At 37.1% G+C, this 24,428-nt stretch overlaps 1 protein-coding gene across 4 annotated transcripts in view; it reads right to left on the bottom strand.

Annotated features, from left to right (window-relative positions):
* Positions 1–890: 890 nt before the first annotated feature.
* Positions 891–24,428, bottom strand: part of LCORL (ligand dependent nuclear receptor corepressor like) — an 80,249-nt gene continuing 56,711 nt past the window's right edge. The window contains exons 7-8 of one of the 4 annotated variants that reach the window (XM_054296101.1): positions 2,196–2,335; positions 891–1,772 (exon numbers count right to left, since the gene is read on the bottom strand). In XM_054296101.1, coding sequence (XP_054152076.1) covers positions 1,732–1,772; positions 2,196–2,335 — 181 coding nt within the window. In that variant the 3' untranslated portion in view covers positions 891–1,731. Of the gene's footprint in view, positions 2,336–18,079; positions 22,957–24,428 lie in introns of those variants that run through there. The other 3 variants (XM_054296096.1, XM_054296100.1, XM_054296099.1) reach the window with 3 other exon arrangements.

Genomic DNA, 24,428 nt, shown 5'->3' with positions numbered 1-24,428 from the left:
CAAGAATTCATCCAAAGGTGACAAGGAGCCAAGCTTGGAATTGTCATCCTTGCAATGAAAAACATCTTTTCTTGGTATGCATTACTCCTTCTAGCTAAAATAATGCTGTTTTTTACTTTAATTCTATGTCTTAAAAGTACCTAACTTCCCAGCTTCTTAATTAAGGAATAAAATTTTATTCCTTAAATTTTATTCCTTGAATTTTATTCCTAAAATGTTTTAATTTATTTAAAAGCAGTCTCTTTGTTGCTCTGGACCAATTAGTGTGTCCTTCCTCTTTTTGCTGGCTAAACACAACAGTGTCAAACATGAACTAGATCTAGACTTGACTGCCTATTAAATAACAGTAAAATAGCAGTGCTCACTCATCAAACTTAGATCCCATGTTTATTCCCACACTAGTTTTTGTTTCTTTAATCCAATGTTGTGATGTTTGTTTGCCTGTGTATTCAGTCTCTTCAGCCAGGCACTAAAGCAGCTTCTCTTGAGAACAGGCCTTTGGTTGGTTGCTCTCCAGGCTGAAGGACAGCAGGGGCTGGTGAGCTTGGGTTACGCCTGAAAACTCAAAGGAATAGTAATAATTAATAATAATAATTTGTTAACAAAAACCAGGCTTCTGCTTGGAGCTGAGGGAGCCCTGTCCAAAGCAGGGGGTGCTGGTATTTACTGGGTGTTTGCAATCAGAACCTCCGTGTGGCGTCTCCTCGCCCGGGCACAAACACGGCTCCTGTGTCCTGCCTGCCTCCTGCCCGACCCTTGTGCTTGGGGGCTCCACTGAGGGCAGCTTCAGTTCCTCTCCCCTGCAAAGTGTAATTCTCCTTTTGGCTTTCTTGCCCCACTGAGTCCACGTGCATGTAACAGTTGAGATATATAAAGACCTGCTAAACAGCTCAAAACATGATGAATGTTTATTGTTTAAATCACATTCTTTTAATCATGTCCAATGCTTCAGTGACTCAATACTCTCTTGGGATCTTGTGCCACCAGAGTTCATAACAATCTCTTTATTTCAATGACTGGATTGCACCTGCAAACCAACAAACCTCTGTAAAGAGGAAATATGCAGCTTCATTTTTGTAAGGTGAATCCTTAAAACCTCTGTTTTATAAAATACAGTGTCTTCCAAGGAAATTTCCTTCTGGAAAATTAGTTCTTGTCAAGTAAAGGACAGACAACTCATCATGAATTAAGGAACCTCTACTCTAGCTACTGAATGTATGACTCCAGAAAAGAGAAGTATATTATATGGTTTTATTCTAACACTTTTTTTATAGCTGTATCAATAATAAAGTTTTGATGAACAAAGTACATGAACCTTGCTAAGATTATTTAAGCATGGAATGTCTACAATGTAGTCAGCTACAACCATTTACTACTTCTTTGAGTAGAGATAAAATTTCGATTTTACATTGAATTTCCAAAGTACACGGAAAAAATGAAATAGGAAGAGCATTTACATCCATTTTAATTGGTGGCAGGCATAAATTCATAAAAACAAATGGGGAAGAAAGACCATTTAGCAGAAACCTCAAAAAGTGCAGTTACAGATTTGTTGAATGACAATCTTTCACGAGATTCTCCAGCAGGCTTGGTCTTTCTTTTAGACATTAGGGTCATTAAACACTGTCACACAGAAGTTCTCAAGGTCAGTGAAGATGAAAGCATACTGCAGAAACAAACTGGTGCTTCCATACATTTCATCCATTGGTGAAGGAGATCTCCTCAGGTCATTTAGCTTTGTACTGCTTTGCTTCGAGGTAGTCGGTCTCCACCTGTTACAGATTTTTTGAATTATTACCATAAACCTTTACATGGTGACCTATGCCACAAATTACATAATATATTAACTTTCGTGCACAAAAATAAAATTGGGAAACCAAAGTTAAATTTAAAGAACATAGAAAAATCACAATACTATTAAAGGGGAACATCCGATTCTGATATAAATTTGAACTGCAAGAATTTCATGACGGTCAGATGTGAAACTTCATATTTAGAAAAGAAAAGTACATCAAACTGAATAATGCTAATAGTATATAAAGCCAAATCACACAAGATCATTTCAAGATCAATGTAATAAATGCTTATTATTTAGCAGAAAAAAAAAATCAGGAACAATGTACAAAATAATAGTGCAAGAACAGCTGCAATCTATTTGTTCTCATCAGTTTTGAGATTTTGGTTAAAAACTTTACAGCTGGCGAGAGATGCTGCTGAAAAACTCAGATTCCACTCAGTGGGCTGATTAAGGCACATCTTTATGGACTTCAAATGTTCATTTTCTGTGTTCATGTCTATTGAATTCTGCGGCTCCGAGACTTTCACTTGTAGCGTGCTGTGAGAAAAGAAGGGGTGGTAGGAGAGGGAAAGAAATGAGAAAAAGTTTAGTACACTTTCCTCTTGCCCTGCAAACAAGCTGATAAGAGGCAAGATGAGGTGCTGGCAGATCCTGTGTCCTGCTGGATTTTTGTTGTTGTTTTAGTGCACAATGTTCCAGAAACGCCGAGATTAGAACCCTGCTGTGCTGTGCTGTGCAGCAGATTGGGCTGGGCTGTGTGGGGATGCCTGAGCCCTTCCACTGGCAGTGTCAGTGCCAGGGCAGTCTCCTGCTCGTGCTGCTCCTTTGCAGGAGGTGCAGGAACAGCTGCTCTTGCTCCAATCATCTCCAGCTGACTGCTGTAAAGGCACAGAGCAGGAACTGGGCAAGAGTTTGGGGCTTGTTTTTATTGCTGACTGTGAATTTATTGCAGCCATGGAAGGACTCATATAGATGGTATTTTGTTTTAAATTTAGGGGAAGAAGTAACACAGGAAGGGAAAGAAACCCAGTCCTTTGTGGGGGTCACTAAGCAGACTAGGACAGAGGTGTGGATTGAATTATCAAACAGTTTGGGTTGGAAGACACCTTTGAAGGTCATCTGCTCCAACCCCCCTGCAATGACAGGGACATCTTCAACTAGAAGGTTGCTCAGAGCCTCATCCAGCCTGATCCTGAATGTTTCCAGGGATAGACATAAAGCATCTATCTGGACAACCTGTTTCAGTCTTTCACCATCCTCATCATCAAAAATGTCTTAATAGATAAAGCACTCAGAAGTGATTTAAGATATAAAACATACTCAGAAAACAATTTCAATCCTCATGTCAAACTTCTTCCTCCCTTTTATTTTACTGCCTACCTCCTGCAGTGATTTGTCCCCCTGTGTGTAATACAGTGTTTCTCATCATCCTTTTCAAAGTTTTTGAGAACTTCTAGAATGACAAAGTTGAAAATACTTCTGAGGTCCTAAAATAATGTTCCAAGTACTGTAATTAAGGGTAGGAGGTAATCACCATGCTAAAACCTATCTGAACCTATCTTGGATGGTTTCCTATCCAAGGAGTATTTAAGCAGCAGAAACTGCTTCTACTTGCATTTCAGGCAAAGAGGTTCATTACAGAACTCATTCTGAAGGATGGAATGTGCTGCAGTGTAGTGCTCACATGCACAGAGTAACTGAGGCCAGTCAGTCAGGTAGGACTACAGCCTAAAACACTGGCTTGTGCTACTGAAATACCAATGACTGACTTCGATTAAAACATTTCCTATGTCACAGAAACAGGGAAAGACCTTAGGCAACAGCTAGAATGACAATTCACTGTTGTTTGTCACAGATATCAGACAGTTTTAATTATTTCACATTTTAATATCTGCACCCCTCAAGGCTGTGTGCCTTGCTGACATGGCAGCGAAACAGAAATTTCACATTTCCTAACACTTGTTCCCAACTCTCCAACTACTTCACTGCCCCCATGCTCTGCATGTCCTTGTGTCATTATTCAGCCTCTATCTTTTGTCTTGTTTTGCCTTTTCCTCTGGTTGCTCTGATCTTTTCCTTCCTGCAGGAAAAGGAGTGCAGTGTAGATGATGGACAGGACTTCAGTCAGCAAGGTCACTTTCTTGAGTTTACAACCTCTTCAGACTTGGATCTTTGCCCTCAGGAAGTGAAAGGCTTTTCTTATGACATGGGATTAAGTGCAGATGGAAGACGGTGTTAAGGATTCAGTTAGCAGCTTTCCTCACCCCTACTGACTTTGTGCTTTTCAGGCATTGCCATGTAGCAAAACAGAACTTCTAACAACTTCCCAACAGCTAAATGAAGGATAGGGCAGGAATGTTTTGGTTTGGTTTTTTTTTTTTTTTTTTTAAGAGTTGGGGTGGCTTGGGTTTTGGTTTTTTTTTTGTTTTTTTTTTTTTTTTTGGTGGTGCAGGTATATACCTGCAAAATACTTTAAATCCCAGCATTTCTACTGTCATTAAAGCAGTGTAGACAGATAAACTGTGTTGAATGCTGGGCAAGTGCCAGACAGAAAAAGCCAAAGGTTTTCTGTTCATTGTATGACCTGGCCCCTTCCTTCTGTAGATCAACTGGGAATTGCACCAAGCTGCCAAGGGCCATTTTCAAACTACACTGCTGGTGCTAACAGTGTATCCTAGATTTGGTGCAACTGTGGCCATCATTCCTTCTCATTTGCTTGGACTATAAATGAAAATGCTGAGTGCTAGTATAGCACCAAACAGCCCTTTCCAAAGACAGCTCTGTCAGGAACTGTCCTCGTCATATTTTAGGTTGTACAGGTTTCTGTACAAAGTGCAATGGGCTGGACTGAAGTTGCAAAGCTAGAACTGGAGTATGTGTTGATAATTTTCATATGGTGATCTATTTACCTCTCAGAGAACTCTAGGAAACTCAATACTTTTCTTTCTAAATAAATGCATAAAAACAGGAATAGAAAAATGTTAATTTATCCCCCAGTTCCTCAGTATGGGTAACATCAACACAAAAAGTGAAAGTATTTTAGAAAATTTTACCTTAATAAAAATTAAGTGGAAAATAATATGGTTAGAGACCTGCTTTAATGTATTTGTTAACCAAGAAGAACCTAGTCTTTCATCTTGCTTTTCATTCCTTTACTTGTAGTGATTTCTTTCCCAGCTGTTGATGTAACAAGGTAAAAAAACCTGTGTATTTAAATATTTTTAAATCAGAGAATGTAATTAAAGGGATAAAGTTAAACAAAAGCAGTTGAATTTTTCCAGTCAAATCCATCAACAGATTCTAATCTACATTTTATTCCACTCTACTTGCACAAGCTCCACAGTGCTTAAAGCATTCCTAGCAAGATGTTACACACAGCCTGATGGCCCCAGAAGCCATGGAGCCAATTTCAGGAGAGCCTGGAAGAGCATCCCCACTTTACAGCCCCTGGAGCTCTGCACTACCAGCACTCACTCCAGCAAGGAGATGGAGTTTCCTTTAATTCCCTAAACAACAGGCATATACTGACCTCACACAATGGTCTCTAAAAAGGTCAGAATTCCCAGTTCTGATGCCATGTGTTTACCATGCCTGCAATCATCATCTGTTTTGTTTTTATTCACCTGGGACTCAGTTAATCAGTTTCCATGCATGTGATTTGTGGAAGTCAGCTACAGGTGTTTCTGTGACATGGAACATCATAAACTCCAGCCATGGCATATCCAATAGCTCTGTTTTCACTGGGGAATTTGAAGACAGGACAACAGTGCTGAAATCCCAGTGAAAAAGGTGAAAACCATCTTTATTTTTTTCACAATTTGTACAACAAATTAGTGAGATATCCTGAAAACTCACCATTTTTTCTTCATCTTAAATTATACTACCCTTTCCTAGCCCTTTTCTCTAAATAGTCTTGAAGTGCTGGTAACATATTTACTGCTTAATTGAAAAGATTTTATATTTCACCATGTATAATACCTGATCCATATAATTCTTGTCTCTTCTTAGAAAGTAAGCAGAAAAAAAAGGCACATGGAAATGTGACTATACTTTTTGATCTGAAACAAGAGCAATCTGAAAAAATGCCTTGAGGAGGCAAATTCAGCAGCCCCTTAGCAGGTGCTCTGCCATGGTTCAGTGCATGGGGCCTGCTCAGTCTCAGAGGCTGGACCTTCCCCGGAGGCATGTGAAGCCCAGGGGTGGCACTGAGGCCATGGCACAGCACAGTGTGCACGGTGACAGGAGCAGGACACGCTGCTGGCTCCTGGGAACGGCCTCCCCTGCTCCAGGCTGCCTTTGGAAGCTGCTGCACGCCAAACCAGCGGGGCTGGAACAGTCAGCGAGGGCTTCGGAGTGGTTTTGTGTGTGCTGGAACCCCCAGCTCCCCCACCACCATTACTGAGTTTGCCATCTTTGAACAGTGCTGCAGAAGGGGTGGATTGCCTGTGTTGTTCTAACAAATTACCCCTGTGTAACTCTAAATCCACATCAGAGTAACACCCATGGACTTTCAGGTGCTCTCTGGTCTCCTTGGCTAAGCAGAGAACCCTGTGTGTGGTTAAGTTTCCAAACCTGCTGGAAGGATCCCTAAAGGGATCATCTCTCCCCACAAAAATCTCCTCCTATCATTAAATAAAAAGGAATAAATAGAAAGGTTTGAATTCAACCCTCTACTAAAGTAAGCAGTGAGAGGCCTCCCCATGCTCCTAAGTGCTAAAGAAAAACTTGTTCTTTTCCACACTTCCTGTTAAAACTGCCTCAATACAACTTTTTTTTTTTTTTAATTCGAATTTCTTTCTTTAGTTTTACCCAAATCATCATTATACTGTTATAAATACTGTTTTTTAATGGCAGGATGGGAGAGCAACACCAGAAAATTTGAGGCCGCCAAGTACAAAAGGAAAATAATATTCTTTCAACTGCTTATTTTCTCTGCAGTTTGGAGCCACATTCTTCTGGAAAAACAGGATATTTGACACCTGTTGTCGTTGTATGAAAATGATAAAAAATATCTGGCTAGCTCAACTCCATATATTTGCTGAGTTAATCTGTCACAACATGTTGAAAAAAAAGTAGAAAAAAGAAAAAGTAGGAATGGGTAAAAATATCTCTTATCTGTTAGGTCAGTCCTCAGCATTTCCCAGAGATTGCCATCGATGCTGTGTGCTTGTGTGCTGTAAAACAGCTATGAAAGCATCACTGCAGGGCTGTGTTTCTCTAAGTCTTTTGCAACACCTACAGATAAAAACATCTCCTTCCCCACTATTTAGGAGCAAGGTCAAACTGGCTCTTACCCTCCTGTCTGACAGAAATTCTGCAAAGTGCACTTGTTAAACACTGCCAGCAGAGATTGCAGACTGGCAGCTTGGAAAGCATAAGAGCATCTGTGACACACAGCACTGACTCGGGGCTTTTACAGAAAGGTTTCAAAAACACTGAGTAGAAACAGTAAAACTTCAGCAGAATTTAAAAAAATGTTCTCTGTACAAACCCTGCTCAAACAATTTCTCAAAAAAGGAAGTAGTGGAATACACTAGATTAAAATCTACAATGAATACAGTAGCCTCAGTGTGACTTCCAGCAGAGACTGATTTGGTAATGTAATATATATTGAAAAAACAGCAAACCAAGCATGCACAGTCTGACTGATTGTGTCTAAAATTTAAACTCATTTTTTCCACAATGCCAAAACCCAGCAGCAAAGAAATCCACAAAGAAAATTTTAATGTCTCATTTACCAACTGGACTCTCATCGCAGTATGAAATAACGTATTCCAGATGAGAGGCTGGAATCTCATTTGGGAATCAGAGAGAGAAAAAAATGCCCTGGAAATCAATCAAAGCAAGATGGGGAGATAAGCAATATTGAGGGAGTCTTAAAAGTCAGATATAAGGGCTGAGTGCTAAGACAAACAAAACAGCACAGAACACCAAGACAGGAGGTGAACTGAATGGAGACAATAAAACAGGGTGAGAAATCAGAACCAGCCATAATCCCAGACTGAAATTATAGTGGAAAGTTTATTTTGCTCTTCAGACTAACTCAGAGTTGAGTCTTGGTTTGAGAAGGAAAAAAACAAAAAAAAAAAAAGGAAACATGAGGGAAATACATACAAAATATATGTGAAAGACAGCAAGAAGAGGAATGTAGGCTTTTGTGAGCACTCTTGGCCTGTCAGTGAAAGAGCATCACTAACTGGTAGCTTTTTTTCTGAATTTCTATATTGAGATACCAACACACTGTTCAAGCTTTAACTTGCACAGAGCAAAATTACACAGCAGCACTGATCATTGGTACTTCATCTTCAAAGACCAAGCACAACAGCAGCACTGAACAGCAGGTGGTTACATTTTCAGGTAAACGTTTGGCAAGTGGAATGGATGGCAACAGTTTGAGAGCGCAGGTAGAGAAATAACACAACTTGCTCCCCAAAACCAGTCAGCCTCAGAAAATTACACACAACAGATCATAGGCAACATAAAAGGTTTAAATTGCAATTTCATTCAAGAATTCAGGAACTAAAGCTCTTTTTAAAAATAAATTAATCAGGCTTGCACAGCCATGGAAGTACAGAGCTCCATTCTAATGGCTCCCCAAAATAAAAGGCAGACTTGAATATATGTTGTCTAAATAGCAACAACATTCCTTTCCCAATTATTTAAAGCAGCTTGACTGAGAAGGTTTTGTAGAACAGTGATCTTTTTGACAGGAATCACCATGTTTTGTGGTGTTACAGACTCTAGCAGTCCACAGAAGACAAGAACAAGGAAGTAGAATATTAATGTAAGCTGTCATGAAGAACTCATTAAATTTTAGGGTGTAATTTACTAGTGATGATAGTACATAACCAGCTAAAGAGAAAAAAAATAATCCTATGATCTCAAACTGTTCATACCATACTGTCTTAAAAGATCTTGGTACCAAAAAGCAGCTAAGATTCTAACAGTTGAAAGGCAGCATCATTAATGTGATGATGAACATAATGAACTCTTAGCTTCTAGGCACCACCCCAAAACAAGCCTCCTTCTGATCACCAATCCCCTGAAAGAAAACTAATTTCTAGTTATGACTAGAAGCTAGCAGCATGTAAATAAATAAAACCCCTCAACACCTGTTGTGAAGATGAGCACTGTTGTATTTGACTTACAAATATACTATAACAGAAGAAAAGCTTTTGTTATTTTTTTCTATCTGATCCTAATGAAGAAAGGTTTGGAAGGAGGCTGGGGGTTCAGAACAGCGTGTGCTGCTGGTTCAGGCTGTTCTGAGGAAGCACAATGTCCCCATCTCAGTGCTGGGGTGAATGCAGCTGTGGAAGTCCTGCCACTTGAGCTCAAATCTTTAATCCATAACAGTTTTTTTACATTATAAATGCAATTATGTTATGGAGAGAGATCATCTCAGAAACATGATGAGACAGTCCCTGGGTGGTTTAAAACCCACCAGACTTCTGAATTCAGGAAGGTCAAACAGCAATTTGCAAATAAGTAATTTCCTTTTCTGAGATTTCTACTACTTAAATGGAATTTAAAACCAGCTGTAAGTAGTAAACTGATAAATAGGAAATGTCAGCAACAAATACGATACACAAGAGAATTTATTCAAGCACACATCACAAGAACTTTAAACTAGAAAGACAGGTCACAACAACAACCAAATTTTAAGAATTGATACCTCAAGTATAGCTCTTAAATATTTACTTGTGGTGTAAATACATTTCTTACATTTTAAAAATAAATTATTATTATTGAATGTTTTGAAAATTATGCTAATTGCCCCAATAAAAACACTAAGCCTAACTTTAAGTAGTTTTTTTCCCCCTAAAATTTACCCTGCATTCAAAATGAAAGACTTTACACATAGGCAAAAGAGCACAATTCAACTGAGAATAAGAATTTATTTTTCAAGAAAAATATTTTAAGTCATTCTTACAGCTTTTAGACAAGATTTTTTCTGGTAGGTTTCCATTTCATGTACAGGGAAATAATCCATTGTTTGGAGCAAGATTTCAATAGTTTGAAATAAGACAGCTTTGAGGGCAGGCCTGGGTCAGTAAAATATCAAGTATAATCTCTGAGTATATGTGAAATTCATACCTTAAGTAACAGGAACCTGTGACAAGATCCATCTGAAAAGACTGACTTCCCTGAACATCTTAATTTTCATGTATGTATGCAGTTTAATATGAAATGTGAAAGCCTCATTTTTCTAATTCCTAGCAGAATCATAACTTAGAAATATTCTACCCTGAGCTACAAAATGAAAACAAAGAGTAAGACCTGCTTGGAAAAACCTGATTGTATCACATCACTCACTGATGGCTTGACAGTTGATATAAAACATCCCAAACCAAGCAGAAATTCAGACTTATGCTTTTAAAAGTTTTTTTAAGTCCTAAGTTAATTTTAAGGCCATTTCTACTGGTATACATGAAGTAAGAAAAGTAGGTCTAAAGTTGATTTAACTGAAGGAAGAGCTGCAATCAAGTTAAGATACCTGCCCCAATTACAGATAAACCATGATGAAAGAGAGAAGCAGATTCCTCTTATGGATGCCCAGAAGTGACAGAAAGGAGCAAGGGCAGTGAGTGGAGGATGGAGAGCAGGGGAGTGCACAGCCACTGAAAGAAAGTGTGAAACTCCTGCCTAAATTTAATTTGTGGTAAGGAACCAATACAGCTGAAAGCAGATATAAGTCAGGTGAGTTTCTGCTGTTGAAAAGACAAATCAAACAGTAAAACCTGGACAGACTGAAACCATAGAATAGAATACAGAAAAGGGCACATTGCCTCCATAAATCATGAAGTTTCTCACTAAAGGTTTACAACCTCTTGACACAGCAAGAGATAGCATTATCTGTGCTCCAAAGAAATGGAAGAATAATCTAAACAGCCTTTACTGATGTCTGGAACATGAGAGGAATCAGCATAAAAAAATGGTCCCCTTTCAGTTTTGAAAAAATGCAAAGAAACAAAAATTGCTTGACCTGTCCCACAAGAACAGAACGTGCAACTTGCCATGAATAGGGCAGCAGAAATGAATTTGTCTAGTTATAAGCATCCAGAGCTGTTGGCCCAAAAGCATGGAGATAGGAAGATGAAATTATTTAAATATCTTGATCTTGGAAAAGACATATCTCTACACTGTAGGAAAAAATTAAATTACCTGGTCTTCAACATGAAAAAACGGATTAAAAATCTGGTATGGCTTTTTACAAAAGAATTTCTGTACCTGGGTTTGAAGAAATCTATGACAAAAACCGACTGACATTTTGCTCATGATATTAAAAATCTCTTGGCAGGTGGATGGACCAGACAGAATGGACCAGCCAAAGTACACAATGAGAAACATGCAGTAAAAAATCAAAACAGGAATAAAACTGGGCTGCACTCATCTTCTGGAGAAAATCCTTTGGCACTCACAAACACACAGCTTGGCATAAAATGAAAGCTGATGCATGATCTGAGGATCAGTTTGGTGCTAAAGGAGAGCAAAGCATGAAAGCAGTATGCAGAGAAATGTGGAATACCCAGAGTGCAATGGCCTGGCTGCTCTGAACCGTGGCTCAGACACGGGTCTGAATGAACAAGAGGAGCAACAGCACAGTTGTGCAATGAACAGCAGCTCAGCAGGACACGACAGGCACTGCTGGGACAGAGGCACAGGCAGCCATCCCGGAGCACAGAGCAAGCACAAGTCAATGCTGTACTGCAACACCACACACAAGTGTCGTGAGATACAGGAAGGAGCAGTTCAGCCAACACAGGAAGAGACAGCCAATGGCAAAGGTGCAATTTTCTCTACAGGACCAGAGCTGATGTGCAATGATTTGACATCCCAATTGGGCTCATCACACTCCTTGAAAAAGTATGTACATCTTTCTACAAAAAGGTACAAAATTGCAGGGAAAACATAGACAATCTGATTTATTAAGTGAGTAATTAATAAAAAAAGTTCATGAAGAATCACACACCAAGAATGAAATATAAAGTGAGCATTTAGATGAGAAAACAAGTCAGTCTGCTGAAAGCTGGCAATCCAGCAATGGGAAAAAAGAAATAACAGATGAAGGAGATATGGTTTTCAAGATGGTATCTCATGCATTGAAAGGAGACAATGGAGGAAGATGTGTCTCAAGAACAGCATTATTTTATAAAGTTACAATGCAACCAATCAAAACATTGAGTCCTCACCTGGTTAGGACTGTGGAGTATGTATTAATTATTACTCAGTGACAATAATTTCAATTTCTATTTGACTAGTGGTGAAATAAGATTTACTTTTCTAGCTTTTTATAAAGCTCTATTAAAAAAAAACCCTTGTGAGCAACAGAGGAAAAATTCTAAATAACTTCCCAATTGGCATCTCAATCAAGGTTCTACTTGCAGTTTTTCAAAGAAGTGATTTTCTCTTAAAGTCATACCTTAGAAAGGTTCACAGGTAGCACATATCCCTATATAAATATATTCAGGCACAGGTCTATATATCACACATTTCTATATAATTGTATTTGGTAAAACCCATAATTCTGATTTCCAAATGTTTTCCTCTGATTTCTTTCAAAATACCTAATAATAAAAATCCTTAAATAACTATGAAGTAAACATGGCTAATGAGGACTCCATAAACTTTTTTTTTTATTGAGATCACACACCCAGAAGCATCATCACATTTGAGATGACACTGAGTACAGGAAGCAGGACACTGCCCCAAGTGCCACCAAGGGCAAACCCACCAAGCTGAGATGCTGTAGTGGGGTGTGCACAGCAATATTGGCAAAATGCTGATCTTAAAATATTAGACTTCTTGTAGACAGCAATTTCCTTTCAGATACATCCATCTAATTAGTTGCTGATAATTGTAAAAATATCTGTCTTAATTAGAACTTGAAGGTTGCCAACAGCCTTCAGAAACACACAGCATTCTCAGTGACACCCAAGATTCAAGGACATTTTACAGAACCTTTCTTTTCCATGCTGACCACAGGAAATATTGGAGAAACAAAGCCTTTTGATAAGGAAATACTGTCCTTAAAATAGAGCAAAATTACTATTTCTATTAAATTAATATCCAGTTACCAAATAACAAAAACATTTCTATTAGTCTCAAAGGTTGTTTAAACAATATCTTTAAGGCACAGCTATTTTAGCAAAATTCAATGACACTGCAAGCAAAAGAATGAACAGTGACTAAAAGTGGCATCATATTTGGCTTACAAGTCTGAAAATTATTTCAAACCATCAAGGGTCTGACTAAAACTATCCTTTTAGGAGTGAAAGATGAATTAGAAAGGGAAAATCTACCCAAGAATACATGCAAACAACAACCCAGTCATGTCACACCATTTAAAATTTCCTCCCTCGACTCTGGAACCAGAACCTGCACTTTTTGAATGTAATTAACTGAAGATTCCATGTAAGACACTTTCCAAAGATGTGGTGAAAATAGAAAAGCAGCACTAGCTTTAGCATATCAACAATAGAGAAATGCCAAGAGGCACAGTACAGAGGTTTCTATGAATTACAGCATCTCTCTTGAACTATTTTCAACACCAAAATATGGAATTGTCTCAGCAAAATTAATGTGCTCTGGTCATGGTCAGACTACATGAATACTTAATTTACAGGTTACCTCTTCACAGGCTCTGTTAATTGACTTCCCTCCTTTTCTATCTAACAGCAACAGAAGCTCTGCTTTAAGGCCATGAACTCTCAACAGAAGAGAGGATTTTAAAAAGGATATGTACTTGTCAGATTTTCAAAAGCACTGTGCAGGCCTTGGAAAACTGCTATTTTCTCTTCTAGTAAAAGGCTTTCAAAGGAAGACAGAAGATTGTCTATATTTATTTAGTATTACCAGTTCCCTAAAGAAAGCTGAAAAATCTACCCATTTCCTCAGGACCAAGGACAAATAGGAAAATATGACTATGAGTTTCCCAGTTTTTGAAGAGGTAAAATTAAAAACCGACAGCAAAACCATACTGAATAAAATGATGAAAAAATCACCCCAGCTTAGGTATAAAACTGTGTATATAAATTCTACACAAAGGCTTAATGATCATGGCACTAAGCTACAGAAAACTACATATTGTAGCAGGTAAAGAAATTTGAAGACCCCAGAGCCAAGTTCTTTAAAAAAGTCCATTATTCAAAGAAACAAGAATAAAAATCCTTAGCTCAGAACCCTCAAAAGAAGATGAGTAAAAGCATACTCTAAGGCAATATGCAAATAAAAAATAAAACTGAACAGCACCCAAAACCTACACACCCCACATTGGATCACCTGATGTGAGAAAAAGAAAAGGAAAGAAGAATATGTAATTTGGCAAGTAGAATCCCAGAGTGTGAAACAAAATGGAGCATTAGAATGTGGCATGGGAGCTGCTGCTGTTCCATCATGGGGAATGAGGCAAAGACCATTAAGTTCATCAAATGAGTAAGGATTTACTACACATGTACAGTCATCTACATATCAAGTTACCTTTCTGCTCTTACACTTCTGCATTAAAACCGGCCCGCTTACTGTGAACAGTCATGCAATTCATATTCTTCTCATATTTCTATTAGTGCTCTTACTTTGGTTTATGTCTGCCTGTGAAAAGGTAACTTCTTGTCTGAACAGCTACAGGCATGAAAATTTCTATTTGCTTACTCTGCATCACAGGTAAAATTTATTTTAGAGCAAGTAACCCTCTGATGAAAAGCTTTTGTGAAAAGAGCCTTCTTAAAATAAACAGATTTAATGACTGTTACTCTATGTCTCCTCAGCACTTTTCCTAACCCAACATTTTAAATTTGTCACTGATTAGGGGTGTAGAATGTGGTCCTTGATGAAAGCTGACCAGCCTGCTAAAACCAATCTTGCCTGCCACCAGGTCATTCACAGTAGAAGGGAAGTGATCCCCATTTGTAGCTTTATTATTACTGGATTGCACTACCATGACACAAATAAGCAGCAATGCTGGAATATTAAAGCCATTCTAACACAGATGTGTAAAAAAGAATTCACAAAAATTTCCCTTCCATTTTTTTTTGCAAACTTATAGTAATGGAAGTTAAGTTAAAGAAAATATTTGTCTGTGATACTAATAGAGATGTTATTCTATGTGCAGAATGAAGAGACCAATTAGACTCACAACACCAAAGTTTTCATAGTTATGATTCTTCACTCTTGCAGCCAACTTTGAAATTACCACAAAAAATTAGCAAATTCTCTTTTCAAGAACCGCACAAACTTGATTTCATTAAGGTAAAATATAAAAACCACATCCAAACATAATAAAAAATTAAAATTGAAAAGTCATATTCTCTCCTGAAAAATCCAATAGATCTGTTCTAAAACTCCAGACCACTTGAAGAAAAGTGAAAATATAAAGGTGAAAATTTTATTAAAAGTTCATGTTAGATGAAAATATCCTAACTTTAAGTGATAGAAATCTATTTTTAAAATGCAAACTGCCACCCTGATATGAAGGCCAAGAGCACAGGTCTGTGATGTCAGCTCTGCCTGCTACCATAGAAGATTCACAGTCTGTTTTCCATCTGTATGAAGTCCACACCCTTTGAAGAAGATTTTTAAAATATTTAGTACATTGTAAGATTGTAAAATGGAGTATTTTACACATCCCAGTTTTATTGTTGGATTGATAGTTTTTTGTATTTTAGCTTGGCTTTCTTGACACCTTTTGCCCAAGTCCAAAGCATATTAATGTGACCTTCAATGTTACAAGTGAAGTACTCTTGTGAGAAGAAAACAAGTGCTTTCCTAAAAACATGCTTATGTAATTTTCTTTGCAAAATGGAGAATAATAGCATTTCAGTGTTGCTAGAGAAATTAAAATTGCCAGAAGATGGATTTAGAGTAAAAGGGAACTGCCCCTCAACACATCAAATGCATTGTGGAAGCAACAGTTCAGAAGTATAAACAAACATCAAATGGACCCATGTGTCTACCAGCCACCTTATCTTAAATACAACAGGCAATGAGAAAAAGCAATTAACTCTTTTCTGTTGCTGCAATGAGTGCATGGCTAGCTCTGGTTGTTGGACACTCCTTTGAGCTGTAAGAATTCAATTGTTTATTCCTGCTTGCACGTGCTAATAAAAAAACCAAGAGTACATAAAAAGTTTGGTAACAACATTCTGCCCACCTGCCACAATGGTTCACAATAAAACAGCACCACATCTCTCTCTTTAAGAACATTTGGTAAGACCCCACGTTTAAGAAAAACTTCAAATGCTGACCATAAATGTGTCTATAGCAACATTTCAAGCATGACAACAGAACAATGATATAGTTTATGATACCACATAAACAAAAATACAATCCAAAGAACACATGAACGAAACATGATGTTTTCATGTGCATTTAACTCCCAGATGCAGGAATTATGTTTGAAGTCACAAGCATGCCCAGCTAGAAATCATGTTGCTTCTTTTTAGGGAGTAGCTATGTTAGACTAAAAATATTTGTATGATTTCCTTGGCTGGTGCAGAAAGTACACAATGTTGAGTCAACACAGCAAAACAAGACATCCTTCCAATATCAGACAATCCTCTGATAGTGCAATAGTACCCCTAAGAAAGATCTGGGGTTACAAGTGTGGAGACAATTCCAGAATCATCATTCTTTGCCTTTTAAATTTCCTTTATCAATTAATTTCCTATCACAGTTTTTCTGAAGACAATGACTGATATGAGAAACCATGAGTAAAAGGGAAAACAACAAAAACTGTAAATGGAGTAATGTAAAATATCAAAATAGTTATCAGATTTCCTGAAAATCCAAAACTAAAGGATGAAAGTTATCAGGTAGATAAAATTGAGTCCCAATTAAAACTAACATGAGACCGGATCACAGTAATAGGTCTTGCATTACCATAGAAACAAAACATTTACAGATAAATATAATTGGAATGTAACATTTTCTCAACAAGTTACAAGTATGAGAGAGCTCTTTCTTCATTTGCAATATAGAAATGAGTATATTCTATCCTTTCCTTTCCTAGTTTGTCTTTTTTCTTTTTTTAACAGCAATTTTGTGTCAAAGTTTGAACTTCTTAAAAACAAGTTATTTATGTTGAGCTTGGCTGCAGATCAATGAATCAAAATACAAAAGAACAGTCCATAGATAAAAAAATGCTGTACATTGGAAAAAGCAGGGTTATACTGAATGAGCTTAATATGAAGAATTCTATATATCACATGAAGTACAAAAGAAATAAAGCATACAAGAGCCATTATATTGTTTATAGTACAACTTAAATTAACCTTTCCCTTTATTATCAGAGATCCTTTTCTAAAACATAGAATACAAAAGAGGACCTAAAGTTTTGACCTGATATTTTGAATAAGGTTCTTATATTTGGCCAATATCAGATTAGCTAATACAATATTGTTTCTACAAAGGTAGTAACTTAAATCACATTGCAGGAGTTGTGCGAGGATTTCACACCTTAGCAATTTTGTTGAAATGAGTTAAGACTTCTGTTTAAGGATATCTCTTCACCCAACAGAAGAAATAATTACAAAACAGATGTGCCCTCTTTCTAAGTAATATAATGGCCTTTTTGAGATCACAGTTGTATTACAATGTATTTATAAATACCTATCATTAAAAAATGATTTAATTTCACACTAGCCTAAAAGATTCCAAGCCAAAGTATTAAGCAGAGTAACTGTATATTGTTCTTGTGAAAAATAATTTTGCATTTTAAATTGTTCTATAAGGATTCAATGTGCAAACCCCTTAGAGTCAGCAGATTTCACTTGGCATGGAAAGGATACTAAATGGGTCTCTGACAAAATAATTTTCAGAAGTACAAAATACTATCCTTTACTGTAAAATTACAAAACTATGACTGATTTGTAACAGTAATCATCCAATGAGAATTTTTTAAAAACAGCTATATGCTAATGCATTGAATTTATGCTTTATTTTATAGCTTACTCCTCCTCACACTATGAGAAACTACACAATGTAATGAAATTCTGTTCCTTTTGAAGTCAATAGCCAGTTGTGACTGACTACAGAATGCCAGAACTTCTTGTCTGTCTAAACTATATTGGTTAGCTTATCAGAGCTGAAAGAATGGTGCAAAACGTTATAAACATTTTAAAATTGCACTTTCTGAATTATTGTGATGTTATGCAATGTTTGATTTCATGACTTGTCTGAAATTAAAATGAGTAACATGCAATAAACAAATAAGTGCTTAGTTGTTTGACTTCTCCAATTCTTTAGGATATCAATTTTAAGATGAAGTGGGGAACAAGAACTTACCTACTTGGTACTTTGGGTAATAAGGTGCCATTTGTCCACTACTGCATGATTGTCTCTTATGCCTTTTTCTTAAATTTGTATCAGTGGTCTCCCATTGTGGACTTTTCCTTTTGTTTATTCTAGTAAGACCTTCAGAACTACCAGCAGGATTATCGTCCTGGTTTACACCACTACTTAATTTTCTGCTGTGAAACTGGCCATCCAGCTTTTCAATCACTTTAGAAGAATTAGATCCTTTAGATGTTTCCACTTCATTTTCTTGTTTCTTTAATGTATTTCGTTTAGTAGAATGGGACCTTAAAAGAGGATGTCTTTTTTCTTCCATAAAGGCCTGAGTGCTTTTACTGTCGACAGCTTCAGGAGAATAAATGACATTATTTAAATTAAATGAATTGTGCTGCTCAATATGGTTGATTTTTCTCAGAAATATCCTACAGTCTTTAAAGGTTTTGGCTTTCCAAGTATTTTGAAACAGTTTATCTTGGCTTTGTTCTTTTCTAACATTTTGCTGGCAATGAATTGTTCCATTTGCCTCTGAATGTGACTTAAGTATATTTGCTAAACCAGGATGTGGGTTAAAGTCAGACGATCCCATCATCTGTTCAACAAATGCATCTCTGGTTTCATTTTCAGTTGGCAAGAGGCTATTCTGAGACTCTACCAAAGTCTGAGTGGGCTGGATTTCTACTGTATTTTTCTCCTGCAGCTTGGGTGTTTCTTCATTGGTTTCCCCACTCGTACTCTTAAACAATTGGCTTTGGCAAAATAACTGCAGATTTTTCTTTTTTGATTTCCAGCCTCCAGGAGCTGGATTATAGAGCTTTTTTGTTTGTCCCCACCTATCATGCTGCAACTTCTTAAATTCATTTCTTTTTAATCTGGCTAAAGTGAAATTACTTTTCATGCTTAAGACTGGAGACCTCACCATGTTATGTAACATTTGCAATTTCCCTGCTGGTTTTGAAGGGGAGGATAGTGCAAACTTTTTAAAGTGCTTTCTGAAAGGGCAAGTGCTAGGATCAGATTGTTTCGTTTCCATCTTTATCTCTTTAGTACTAACTACCTCTAAGGGATTGCGAGCATTTGCCTTTCTCACAAGAGAGAGAGACTGTGTTTCTGTAGTTTGCATAAACCAGGTGCAGAGTTCATTCATATTACACTTTTTCTGGAACAGCATTTTTATAGGTGATGTTTCAAGTCCTACAAGGCAGGAGTCTAAAGGGTCTGACATTTCAGTATTACAGTCTCGTTCAATGGGATCCCTTTTTTCATATACACATTTGTCAAACTCACTTCCCCCCACTCTCAACCAGGTATTAGTCATCTGTTCAAATCTATTGTTTAGTTCTTCCAACAAGGTGTCACTTGAAGTGGAAGTAGGCCACCACCTGAGAGAGGGATTTGACGAAAAAATGGGATCTGATGATACCTCATGAATGGGCCCAAATCCACCATCCATAAGATCTTTTTTAGCATTTCCTGGATTTCTCTGTTCTGAGGTATCTCTGGATGCTGTGCACTGATTGGATTGTGTAAGTTTTTCCTTTCGCTCTTTAGCTTTTTTCAAATGGAGTTTGTAAGATTTATGTAGTAAGGCACTTCTACAAGTAAATGGACTAGAAGATGCTAATGAATGCAAAAAATGCAGTGAAGGTTTTCTGTCTCTAGCAGAGTGTCTCGATGGAATTTCACGTTTTCTTGACACTGTTGTAGTAACACTGTGTGACCCATCCTCTCTAGAATCTTTCTGCATGTTCTTTACTTGACCCATATTATTGCACAGTTGATTTTTTCTTTCCTGTGGTATGTTTTTTTCTAACACATTCTGTTGTTGTAAAGGAGGCAAACCATTGCTGATGCTCACTTTTCTTTCCTGAGGTGAAAGTCTGCTGACAGTCACTGATATGCCAGAAATTTTTACTTTTGCTGGCCTGCCAGGTTTTCGAACAGTGGTTAATGGTTTCTTAATCTGCCGTATAACATTGCTGCAAGGATGTGCTGATGCCAGATTGCCCTTGATAGGCCTGACATAGTCATAACCAGAGACCTCCTTTTCAGCAGAAGGATTCTGGAAGGCTTTTACTGTTTCAGTCAAAGCATTTCCAGTTTCTGCATTGTGCCTTGCTTTGCTGGGATCATTGGCAAAATTAGAATCAATATGTTGTGTGGGCAGAATGCTGATGAGATTTAGATTACCTTCAGAAACGTGTCTCTTAGTTCTTCTTGACCTTCCAAAAACAACTGTTACAGTAATATTTTTGTTGCTGTTAACTTCTTCCATTGCTGCTGCATCAGACTTGATGCTTTTACCACCACAGCTAAGTTCAGGTCTAGGTTTTGCGCTTCCACTCATGTCTACTTTTGGTTTAGGAGGCCGTCCAATGGGTCTCTTAACCTGCTTAACTACCTGAGGACCTATTTTCTTTGGTCTACCAGGTTTTCTTTTGAAAACTAATTCACTGCTACTGCTTGATTTCTCCACAACTTCATCATTTTTTTTTGAGTCATTTATGTTGATTTGACCAACTGGACAAGAGCTTGTAGCAGCTTCTGCAAAAATGCAGGTTGACCTCTCCTTAGTATCATTTTCACTGCAATCACAACCCTTGACACAGACTGCATGGGAAAGGTCACCTGTGGCCTGTTTATCTAACAAAGCGTTCGTGTGCCCCTGAAACAAACAAAGATCTGTGCTTCCCTTAGAAGATGCAGCTGCAGATGTTAATGTGTATTTGACTCCTTCATGACTGTTAACTTCTGAGACAAACATAAGTTTAATAGGACTAGAGTAGTTTAGGGGAGATGGGATCTCCCCGGCTTCAGAAGTGACATGCAAGTCCCCATTACTGGAAGCTGAACTGCTTGAATTAAAGGTCAGAGATTTCAAAAGGCTGTCATTAATTTCTTCATCTATAAGAGTTTCTTGTGTATCTGATGCAACACAAATTGCTTTGATTTTACTGCTGCTTGGCACCTGTGAATGTGGAAGGAAGGTTTGTCCTGTGCATCCCATTTCGCTCAGAGTGAAAGGTAAGCCCCTTCTAGTAGCTGGGTTCATAACCTGTTCATAAGCATTATCTTTTAATTTTTGGCTTATTTTGTAACTATCCAACAATGAGTTGCTAGTCTTTCTGGATAAGCTTATTGTATCTTCTAAACGCTCCACAACAACTTGCAGATTTGTGTCTCTCACAATTTTGCTTATATTTATGTCACTGCATCTTTCAGCATGAAGATTTTTATTTATTCTCATTTTTTCCAAACTTTTCAATGACTTTTTTGTACTGGATGACTTTCTAAACATGATATTGTTTGTTACATACACAGAGTACCACCCAGGAGGCACAATGTTACGTTTAGTTCTACCCAAGATTTCATTACTCTCATCCTTCAGAGGAATCGGACCAGTCTCTTTTAAGGTTGCACAATCTCCTTGTGTATTTGGGAGTTTTGCCTGGCTGGCTGCAATAGCACTGTTTTCTGAAAGAACTAAAAAGCTGGAGCTGGTCTGAAAATTAGTAAGAGGTAGATTGAAAGACTCTGTTTGGTGTACTGGAAAGCACATTGGTTTGGTTTGGCAGTTCACACATGGGTTACTTCCAAGGTGTTGCAAAGTCTCATCTTCTATTACAGTAAAAGTATGTCTTTTATTTGGATGCATTTTATCAATTTTTTTTGTAGATTTTTTTGCATTTCTCTCAGAAATTGACTTTTTTCGTACAAGAGTTTCATCAAGGCTTGCAAGCTCCCTCTTGATTTGCAAGGTCTGTCGTCGAATGACTGGTGAGTCAGGAGAATTATACGTTGCAAATAAAGTTTCCTGACGCTTGCGAAATCTTGTCTGAATAATTTTATTTTCCACTTGTTTATCATGTTGGCGAAGTAATTCCATAAAGCTGTAATCACTTGCCTTAGCATTGTGCAAAAGAGAAGTTATGAAGTCTCCTAATTTGACATCATTTTCTGGTGCCCTGTCACTGCTAGAAAGTTTTACAAGATTTGTGGCTAGATCTGTAGTGTCTATTGATTTCAACTTCTCATTAATGCGGTCCATTAAATCTTGAAAAATGGCAGAATGTTCACCTTTCTCAGAGTTCATACAACCATCATTGCTTTCTTGGTCTGCTGATCCCAGCACTCCATCTGAATAATCAATCTCTTTTCCTTTGCACGTTTTACCCTCATACTCAAATTCTCCCTTGCTTCCTTCAGCTGGCAAGAGGGATGGAGGCTGGTTGATGGATATTTCAAGCTTGTTGTTGTCTAAAGTTGGAAAGTCCATAACCATTCCTTCTGACAATTCAAATTCTTTACTGTGTACAGGTGATAGTGGAGGTGGCGATGGACTGCGGGATCTGTTTGAATTTTTAATGCTGCTTAAGAGGTCACAGTCCTTAGCTGAATATGTACATGCTGCTGCTTTCACAGAATGCCTGTTATAATTTTGCAACTGGTCAGCACAATACTTAGGAGAACTACATGCTTTGTTCACCATTGTCTTAATACATCCAATTGCTACAGCTTGGCATGACAAAGAATGGAAATCTTTAATACAAACAGACAGAGGTGGTAAACAAGTGTTTGGCCTTTGATTTTGTAAACAGCACCTTTTTGTCAGCATGTGTCCATTGCAACTGCAAAATGGAACGTGAACATCCTCTTCAGTAAGGGAACTGGGAGTTTCAGAGTGGACCAAATGTGTTTGCTTGCAACTGCAAGCTATAGGAATATTTTCATCCTGTAATAGGAATTTTAACATAGCCAAAGTCTGTTGCCAGTGATATGAACAAAAAGACTCCAAAACTTTGTTTAATGTTGATTTTCCTTTTTCCAAATTAGCTGTTTCCTCTGAATTTGCATCAGCTGTTGAGCTTGAACTGAAAATGAAAACAAATCAAAACAAAATATAAATTACAGTAAAACACCACATCTAATGTTTGTTATAATGGTTAAACTCAACCCTACAAACCTGACGTTTACAAAACAGTTCTGGTCTATTTGCAGTATTCAATCATACTTGCAAGAGTCACTAGCAATGATGTGCATTTTATCAGTGACAGCACTAAACTACCATTAAGAAAAATAATCATGAAAAAAAATAAAGGCAAAAAGAATAATTTGCAATACAGCTTCTTGAACCTAACTACAATTACAACAATGTTAACTTTCTGGTATTTCCAACTATTTTAACTATTAATGAAAGAAAATCTCACCAAGAACCTGGCAAGCTTGGTATTACTCTCATTTCACTAACTGGGGCACAGAGAAGGTAAATGAGTGAGGTTAGGGTTGTGGCAGAGGAAAGAATGGATCCATCTCCCTGAATCCCACTCTTTGATATTTAAATACTCAAGTGTACTGAGTGCTCTTCAGGATACACTTTAAGGTATTTCTAAAGACATTTTTATTTCTATATTTAAAGAACACTTAACAAGCTAACAGAAAATGGAAAAAATAGCCTAGTGCTCTTTGCAGGTAAAATATTCCCTTTCAGTTTTAAAAAAAAATTGCAATGGTGCATCACAAGCTCTTCATTGCAATATATTAAGCGCACACATGTGTGCACACACAGATTCCTTAAACAGAAAAAGAGATAATCACCACTGAAATAACTAATTTCCAAGATAAAAGCTAATATTCTTTAAATATCCTTAAAACAGGGTAGGCCTATATTGAAGGATTGCTGAGCAGTTGTTCTCAAATGTATTAACTAAAAAAAAACCAACTTAGAAATACTACTTTAACTATTTAATCAATTTCTTATAAATTATTAAAACTAATGTCACTACTTACCTAATCAATCATTTATACTGAAAAGCTGAAAATTTTCCATGGTAGAAATTAATACAGGTATTTCTTCAATTAAATACAAAATCCTTATGCTGGATAGCAACTATCAAGAGATAGTTAACACCTAATTCAAATGTTTTACTGAAACCAATTGCATGAGCAGAAAATGTTGGAAGAATTCTGTTTTAGAAAAGTATGTATAGTTTAAACATATCACCAAACTCTGAACATGACACTAACTTTTTTCCCTGTTATTATCCCCTGTAATTTTTTTGTATTTAAGCCTGTACTTCAAAAAATTTTCATGCTGATTTTTTTACAACTGTACTGATCAATGAACAAACATATTTAAAATTTAATGTGCTATATTTAAATAGTTACCTATTCATTAATTGAGTCATACCCAAAATTATAAGCATCAATAATAACTTCTAGCTTTGAGTTTCTTACTGGATGCAAACTTGTATTTTTATTGTCCTAGACACATTTTAAAGCTTAGAGCTTAAAACCAGCCAACTGTGCATAATAATTCTTCATGTTTTTTTTCCTTCTCCTGTAA

Source organism: Melozone crissalis, unplaced genomic scaffold (genome assembly GCF_028551555.1).
Source record: "Melozone crissalis strain CALT ecotype California unplaced genomic scaffold, PUWL_Pcris_2 ptg000006l_1, whole genome shotgun sequence".
NCBI lineage: Eukaryota > Metazoa > Chordata > Aves > Passeriformes > Passerellidae > Melozone > Melozone crissalis.
Note: the sequence above shows the minus strand (reverse complement) of the source record. Positions and strands in the feature narration are given on the sequence as shown.